The following is a 9,083-nucleotide window of genomic DNA, read 5'->3' on the forward strand; positions in this document are numbered from 1 at the left end:
GTGTGAGAGAGAGGATTTTTATTTTAAAGTCAATTAAATCAAGTCACCTAATTTGCAGCAAATTACATCCTGCACACAATTCTACATTCATTAGAATTCTGAACTTTGACTGGGGAGGGAGTCGAGGAGATAGGTCTGAGTCGCTGAGTCGAATCTATTGATCATGACAAGCGGTGCCATTAAAATGTATGTTGACATGGCACACTGACTATCTAGAAAATAAAAATCACACCAGTGTGAACTGAGTGGTGGAGGCCTGCGCACCTTGAGGTATATGCAGGTGTTGAGGTATATGTAGTAGAAGTAAAACTATTGGAAATACTCAAGGAAAGTACAAATACCTTAAAATTATCTAAATGTGTGTGTGTGTGTGTGTGTGTGTGTGTCTGTGGCCTGCTCAACAGCGCCCCTCCCTTATCGTGTGTGTGTGTGTGTGTGTGTGTGTGTGTGTGTGTGTGTGTGTGTGTGTGTGTGTGTGTGTGTGTGTGTGTGTGTGTGTGGTCATAAGAGGTATTGCCAGGTTACAGACATACACACAAAGTAAGCCACCCACCCACCCACGGACATAGCGAAACAGAGAAGGGCTCCACCGCTCAAAAACATGGCACTTCATTTCAAAAAGGTTGCTGACCCTGCCCTGATCTATAGTGTGATGGCCCTGCCCCTCTGCCTCAATGTTGGCTAGCCGGCAGCCTAGTGATTGGCAGAGTGGAGAAGGCCGTCAGAGGAACTGATTACAGCTGGGTGAGGGTTTTGGAGGAGTATATAACAACCTCTCATTCTAACCTTCTAAGTTCCATTCTCTCTTTTTCCTCTCCTTAGTCTGTTTGGGCTTCCACCTGGTCTGATTGGGGCATAACCCTTTTTGTCCCTTTGTGTTTTTTTAACACTCTCACATGACTTATTCACACCTCATAAAATATTTGTTATGCCTTCCTTTCTTCAGTTTTAGATTAAAAAAATATATATAAGTTGCCATTCATTCATTCTATAGGAAATAAATTGAATATTTCCTGCTGCTAAGCGTGTTAGATGAGCAGCGACGGAAACTGAGCGTATGCCTCATTTAATTGCGTGCAGCAGCATGGCGTACACAACCGAGTATAAATCCGGCATACATATGTATCTGTCTTTGAAGGTGGACCAGAGTGGAAGGAAGAGAGAGGCTAGAGTCATTTCCATGCCGTTTGTTTCAGAATATTCTATTTCAACTGATGAATATTCTCAAATGGCCTACCTCTTGTCATGTGATGAATGTCTTGAATCATAGCCTCCGCCTGCCACTCTTCAATAAACAACCTAACTGAGACCGTGTATGTGAATATTAAGTTAACATCACAACATCTGTGATGTCTGTTGGAGATGAGGAGACATTAGCTACGATGATTCTCAGCGTTTTTGGACACTTCTCGCCTCCTTGTGATGTTTTGGCGAGCACAGAAAGAGCTTTTGTTTCCCCCACATCTCCTGACGTCATTAGAGATAGATTTTACGAGCTTTCACTTCATGCATGAGAACATTGGTTTTGTCCTGTGTAGCTTTACATTAAATTACCTATTAAATTAATAAAGCTGGCCTAGCGGTCCAGGCGCATACTACATAGGCTCTAATGCAATGACAGTGTCTCATGGGTTCGAATCCTGATCCCCACGATCTTTGCTGCATGTCACTCCCCATCTCTCTCCCTGTTTCCTGTCTACCTACTGTACTGTATCAATAAAGGCAGAAGAGAAAAGCCCTAAAAATTTAGACTCTTTAATATTGTATTGTTTGGTGGAGTCATTTTAGTTTTACCCTTCCCTCAGGATGTCGTTATTAATCTTAAAGGCAATAACTGAACATGCTCTTGTGAGGTGTGTAGGCGTTAAGTGTTTCTTTTATGGTTTAATGATTCATTTTACAGGGATGGCGTTGAGTTCACTGTTTATGCTTTCTTGTGTTTACCTATTTTAGTGTGTGGGCTGTCCATTGTACCGTAGGAGGCTCTGTGTTTGTGTGTGTGTGTGTGTGTGTGTGTGTGTGTGTGTGTGTGTGTGTGTGTGTGTGTGTGTGTGTGTGTGTGTGTTTGTGTGTGTGCGTGCGTGTGCGTGTGCGTGTGTGCGTGTGCGTGCATGTGAGTGTGCGTGTGTGTGTGTGTGTGCATGTGTGTATGTGTGTGTGTGTGCCTGTGAGTGTGCATGTATGTTGTTACATTACTTGTGTAAACCTCACACTTTGCTTTCTTTTCTGTCCCATCTTGCCTAGGGCGTCGCTGAAGAGGCTGGTTGGAGATTTTACCTGCTAGACCAAATCCTGCCAATATTGGAACCCCTGGACACTGTGGGTGAATCATACACTAACCCCATGAAGTTTAAAGAGAAGCCAAACACCTTCTTTTGCTGATCTTCTGGCATCTGGCATACGGAACGCTTTGGGTTGCTGGAGGAGACCTCCAACACTGCTGATTACCTCATTTCAGCAGCCTATACTGGCAAACCATGTCAGGGCTCTAATGATGTTAAGAGTCTCTCACATTGTTTGCTGCTGTGATCCATGCTACTGTACTGTGTGCTAAAGTAGCTTCTTGGATCCCTCACGAGAGAATTTAGAACAGCTTGCGTTGCCTTAGTGTGAACAAGCCAACCTGTGTATCTTCAGTCCTCATCTCCATGTGGATTTCAGCTGTCCTGCTCAGTTATTGAAAAGGAGGGGACTATTGTAGCAGCTAATAGATAGGAAGGTGTCCTTGCTGGCAGAGGCAGACTGTCGGTTGGTGATGAGATAAGGGCGTTGGACGGAGTGAAAAGCGGTGGCTTTCTGTCGAGCTGCATACAAATTAGAATCCAGCATCAACCGCTTAAGCAGGACTACGGGGTAAATCAATAGAAGTGCACTAAAATGGGCCAATGAGACGGCTTCAATTACAGCGTCATTAGCTCTGCTCTGAAATCCCGAAATTAGGCATTTGCTAATAGCATTAGAATACAAAGATCAGAAAATTAAGAAAAGCTTTATCTCTGGGACTGAAATTAACGTTAATAGACCTTGTGTATACAGTAGAACCACGTGAACCCACCACCAATGAATACAGCCATCCTCACTGACATGCAGGATTAGACTGTGAGTCTGACTTAGTCCAGAGGTAATAATGAGGCTGGTCTAAAACTTGTACACAGGAGGACTGAAGGGGCAGAGGCAAGATGGAGCTGGATAACAGTAGTTATCTGGAGTTGTACACCACCAACACCACAGAGATTCCTGAAACCATTACGCCTGCACCCTGGGACGAGACCACATTACTGGGCCTTCAGATCTCCCTATCTGCCTTACTGGCCATTGTCACCCTGGCAACAGTCTTGTCCAATGCCTTTGTCATAGCCACCATCTTCCTCACCAGGAAACTCCACACCCCTGCCAATTTCCTAATTGGTTCGCTGGCTGTTACTGACTTGCTAGTATCAATCCTAGTTATGCCAATAAGTATTGTCTACACTGTAAGCAAGACCTGGTCGCTGGGGCAGATCGTTTGTGACATATGGCTATCATCTGACATCACCTTCTGTACGGCCTCCATCTTGCACCTTTGTGTGATCGCGCTGGACCGCTACTGGGCCATTACAGATGCACTGGAATACTCCAAACGCCGCACAATGCGCCGGGCAGCAATCATGGTTGGTGTTGTGTGGGTGATCTCTATATCGATTTCTATGCCTCCACTCTTCTGGCGACAAGCCAAGGCCCATGAGGAACTAGCAGAGTGTATGGTGAACACAGATCAGATTTCGTACACGCTGTATTCCACCTTTGGCGCTTTCTATGTCCCCACAATCCTCCTCATCATCCTCTATGGGCGGATCTACGTGGCTGCCCGCTCGCGCATCTTCAAGACTCCAGCATCCTCCGGGAAACGCTTCACCACAGCACAGCTTATCCAGACATCCGCCGGCTCCTCTCTGTGTTCTCTCACTTCTGCCTCCAACCAGGAAGCGCACCTACACCCTGGCATGGGAAGCGGGCCAGGGGGCGGTGGAGGAGGCTCGCCTCTGTTCATGAACAGTGTGAAAGTGAAGCTGGCCGACAGCATGGTGGAAAGGAAACGCCTGTGTGCAGCAAGGGAAAGGAAAGCAACCAAGACACTGGGCGTCATCCTGGGCGCATTCATTGTTTGCTGGCTGCCGTTCTTTGTGTATACATTGGTCGTGGCCATCTGTCACGAGTGCATGTACCCACTGCTTTTTGATGCCTTCACTTGGTTGGGATACCTGAACTCCCTCATCAATCCTGTCATCTACACCGCATTCAACGATGAGTTCAAACAAGCCTTCCAAAAGCTCATGAAGTTCAAAAGGTGCTATTGAAAACTTTGCAATAAGACTGGTATTGAACTGGGATCTTTCAGGGAAGTTTGTGCAATTTTAAGATTAACTGAGTGATAAAGATGGAACACAAAGTATGAAGAATGTACTGTATATATAAATAGAGAGATATCTATTTGTGTCCATGAAAACATTTAAATAGGCTAATATATTAAGAAATCATGACAAATGGATGGGCTTACATATTGGTATTGCTGTAAAATGAAATGTTCATGCTAAGATGTATGCACATCGTCAAAGGTCTTTGAAATGTATTCGTTCTCCACATTGGACTTTCGTGAAACAACTCATGAGGAACTGTTCCATAGATATATCCTCCTCAGAAAATTATGCATGTATTTCTGAAGGAGGGGAAAAAAAGACGCAGAGAGTCTGTCATTACACCAAGGACTACAGAACTCACCTTGCCAATAAAAGAAAGTGATTTGAAGTCTATTTCATGCTAAAAGGAGAGACAGCTGTTGGTCTATGGAGAAAGGCTTTTTAACATACTGTATGAGGACTGCTGCATCGAAATGGGAAGAGGAAACTCTATGGATGATTGGATTTAATCCTGTGGGAATGAAAAGCCATGAAATGTATGTTGTCACAAATACTGTGTCTCATGTACCACAGCTTCCATATACCATTTCTGTGGTAAAGTATTTAGACTATACAGTATAAAGATTAAATCAAATTACCAGTCCTACTGTATGTATATTTGTGTGTACTGTGTATGTGTGTCATACCTGCCAACCTCGGGTGGTCTGGGGGTCCCCTCCCCCTGGATTGTTGCGACCGTCAGGTCGCAGTTACTATCAAAACCTCCATCGGCTCTGTCAGTCAGTCAGTCTGTCACGTCACACTTCTGCCCTACTCATATCTCCGCCACTGTTGCCCCTATCCATGCCAAACTTTGCACACAGACTCCTTGGCTGCCAAACCACAACCTCCACCCATCATTTCTCACATGGCCCTCTTCTAGCGACACCATGAGGCCGATTCTTGCAAAACACATTTTTGGACTCCTACAGATTTTGCCCTAAAATCATGCAAAGCGGTACACAGTATCTTTAAAGTCATGTCATCAACATGGATCTGTCCCATTTCCCATATTCCCTCCTGATTGGCTACCATTGCCTTCTAAAGTTTGTGTACGCGACCTGACAGTCGCTTATCTCCCAATTAGGGAGTCTTACTGGTTTGATACTTTTATCAGGCCTGCTTCACTAGCATGGAAAATGATGGGTAACATTTAAGCCATAAACCAGGCGTACAGAAATTGATTTGATAACTTAAGCAATGCCATCCCTCAGAAACATTTTAACATAGTAGATGTAATTTCCAGTGTTCTGATGAATTTGGGGAGTTTGACACCTCCAGGAGAAATGACAATTCAGGAGCACTGCAGGAGATGGGGTCGAAATTCAGGAGACTCCTGCCGAATAGTTGGCAACTCACTGTGTGTGTGTGTGTGTGTGTGTGTGTGTGTGTGTGTGTGTGTGTGTGTGTGTGTGTGTGTGTGTGTGTGTGTGTGTGTGTGTGTGTGTGTGTGTGACACCACGTTCTTCTTGTGTCTATCACTGATAACATGCCTGTTACAGTCACCTTTGCCACCGTGCTCTGACTACTTGGGGGTGAGAATGTGTTGATATTAAAGTTGAGCCGACACAATTTGCAATACGCATGGAACTTGCAGACAGAACTAGCTAGTGTTGTAGTACTCGAGTCAATGACTCGTCTCGAGTCAGGACTCAAGTCCAATTTTTCATTGACTCGGTCTCGTCTCGGTCTCGCCCTCAATTTGACTTGGACTCGTCTCGGTCTCGGACCATTTGACTCGGGACTCGCCCCCCGCCGAGTCCACTCGAGTCAAGTCAAGTCAGTACAATGCAAAGGAAGAAATGTATAGGCCTATCCATATTTTGAGGAGCCCATTAACATTAACATTAAGAGCGTTAAGTAATGCAGCATAGGCTATCTGACGCGCATCTGATAAGCACACACACTACTGTAGCACGCACGCACACACACGCACACACACACACTGAGCCCCTGCAGCGGCAGCCAGCAGACAACACTGAACACAGTCCACTTTACTTTTCTTTTCTCCTACCTGCAGTATATCCTTGTGTTGTGTTCCAAATAAATAATTCCATAGTGTAGTAAACAGCTTCCAAACACGACGTTGTTTGTAGTTTAAATCATCCACGCGCACTGCTGGATTAAGATGCAACGTCTTGTTGTCTTTCCAGCTGTAAACTATTAATACTCGTTAAGCAAGCCTTGTCCGAAAGTTTAACAAAGTAGGCTACACTGATTAACAGAGAGAAGTGTAACGTTTTAAGTCCCCCTAGAGAGGTTGAGACAAATCAAAACAACAGTGACATGGGGTATTTTTTTGCATTGTTTGACAGGCATCAGACTAAAATGACATAAGGTATTTATCACCTTAAATAATGAAATGCAAACAGGCATGTAATGTGTTTGAATGGGGAAACTATTAATTTATTTTTGGTCAAAATAAAATAGTTTTTCATTAAGATAACATTTTGTTTAATACGTTTTGCCATAATCATGCAGCTCTATTACAACGACAGAGCTAAAACAGCAATGTTTAAAATGTTATAGCCTAGACTACATTAGTATAATTATTTTGTAATTAATATTATTTTTTTAATATCATGACATTAGACTGGATAATCATCGCCTGTGATTTGGGATATTGTACTATTATTTGTACTATTATATTGGCACTCAAAAGTAGGCCTACTTGTTCTCTGCCTGGGGGAAACATTTTCATTGGAGCAACTCTAAAGTCTGTTTGGGAAAAATGGTAGCGGCAGTAACTAGTTAATACCTTTCCCAACCCTGGTACTAATTTAGGGAGAGACTGAACATAAATGAATCCATCATTCACCTTATGTGATTGATGTCATTATGTAAAAAAACGAGCAGACATTTACAATTGCATTTGGTACAACATCACATTCAGCAATGGAGTAGCCTATTGTAAAATGCCCTCAAACCTAAGGTGCCGGCTACATGGAGCTGGATATTTCTGAAGCTAGACATTTTTTTTTGTGCTGTTGGGGCTTGCAGCCAGCAGCCACACGAAGCTGGATATTTTGGCTGTGAACCGGCATCAACCGCTTAGCCGGAATCGGGTCGCGGGGGTAACAGTTCCAGCTGAGCCCTCCAGATTTCCTTATCCCGAGCAACTTCCTCCACTCCTCAGGGAGTATACCGAGGCGTTCCCAAGCCAGTTTGGAGATATAATCCCTCCATCTGGTCTAAACCACAGCAACCAAAGGTAATTTGAGGAGACCTATTATTGTTTTAATAAAGAACAAAGAACCCTCATTCCCCAAAACAACTAAACAAAAACAACAACAAAAAAAGGTTGTTTTCTGTAGCCTACCTAAAAAATAAAAAATAAAAATAAAGAAACGGGTTTCGGGGACTCGATTCAGTCTCGCCTCCCGTCAGACTCGGACTCGACTCGGACTCGACTCCCGTCGGTCTCGGACTCGACTCGGACTCGGCCCCCCTCCGAGGGGGTCATGACTCGGACTCAACTCGGACTCGAACCTCATATGACTTGGACTTGACTTGGACTCGCTTTAGGTGGACTCGACTACAACACTGGAACTAGCAAGCCAGTTTGGAGATATAATCCCTCCATCTGGTCTAAACCACAGCAACCAAAGGTAATTTGAGGAGACCTATTATTGTTTTAATAAAGAACAAAGAACCCTCATTCCCCCAAAACAACTAAACAAAAACAACAACAAAAAAGGTTGTTTTCTGTAGCCTACCTAAAAAAAAAAATAAAAAAAAAAGAAGCGGGTTTCGGGGACTCGATTCAGTCTCGCCTCCGTCAGACTCGGACTCGACTCGGACTCGACTCCCGTCGGTCTCGGACTCGACTCGGACTCGGCCCCCTCCGAGGGGGTCATGACTCGGACTCGACTCGGACTCGAACCTCATATGACTTGGACTTGACTTGGACTCGCTTTAGGTGGACTCGACTACAACACTGGAACTAGCTGCTAGAAAGTCAAACATGGAGATCCATGTTGCCCTAAAGGTGGATGAATACTTCTTCTTCGTGTTAACTTGAGCCATTGATTGTAAAAGTTGTTATTCGTCGAATAGTGTTGATGCTGTAGGGCCTATGTTGATTTTCGTGCCCTCCGCAGTCCAGGATGAATAATACATTCATTACACTGAAGTTAACTCAAGGAGAAGGCGATTTTAAGCCCACAATTTGAGCTGATTATGGGTTAAAAAATCACACCCGTGTGAAGTGGAGCTGTGTGTGTGTGTGTGTGTGTGTGTGTGTGTGTGTGTGTGTGTGTGTGTGTGTGTGTGTGTGTAGATCATGTGTACCGATTTTGTGACATTTGAAGAAAATATGTAGGAAAAGGAGCAAAAAGTGTGTTTTGGAGAAAATTCAAGATGGCGGAAAATCTATCCTGGCGCAAATGGGCGTGGCCTATATGGGGAGATGCGTCTTGACCCAAGGAATCCAGGGAAAAAAAGAATTTTAATTTTCCGATCTACGGTTCAAGAGTTACGGGGCAAAACGTAAAGTGGGCCGTTATAGCGCCACCATGAGGCCGAGTGATGTAATTATTTTTCGATTCATTCTTAAAATCATTATGAATCTCCTCTCCGAGGTTTGAAACTGTAGCTCCTATGGTTTACGAGAGAAAAATACTTGAAAGTGATTTCTTGCATTGTCCC

General features: G+C 44.0%; 1 protein-coding gene across 1 annotated transcript; it reads left to right on the forward strand.

Moving 5' to 3' along the window:
- Nucleotides 1-3,179: 3,179 nt before the first annotated feature.
- On the forward strand, nt 3,180-4,337 carry htr1d (5-hydroxytryptamine (serotonin) receptor 1D, G protein-coupled; the record flags this gene model as incomplete). Its single annotated transcript, XM_080750380.1, has 1 exon — nt 3,180-4,337. The coding sequence occupies one exon, from the start codon at nt 3,180-3,182 to the stop codon at nt 4,335-4,337; it is 1,158 nt and encodes a 385-aa protein (XP_080606506.1).
- Nucleotides 4,338-9,083: the final 4,746 nt, after the last annotated feature.

Source organism: Nannobrachium achirus (genome assembly GCF_963921795.1).
Source record: "Nannobrachium achirus genome assembly, chromosome: 20".
Classification (NCBI taxonomy): Eukaryota; Metazoa; Chordata; class Actinopteri; order Myctophiformes; family Myctophidae; genus Nannobrachium; species Nannobrachium achirus.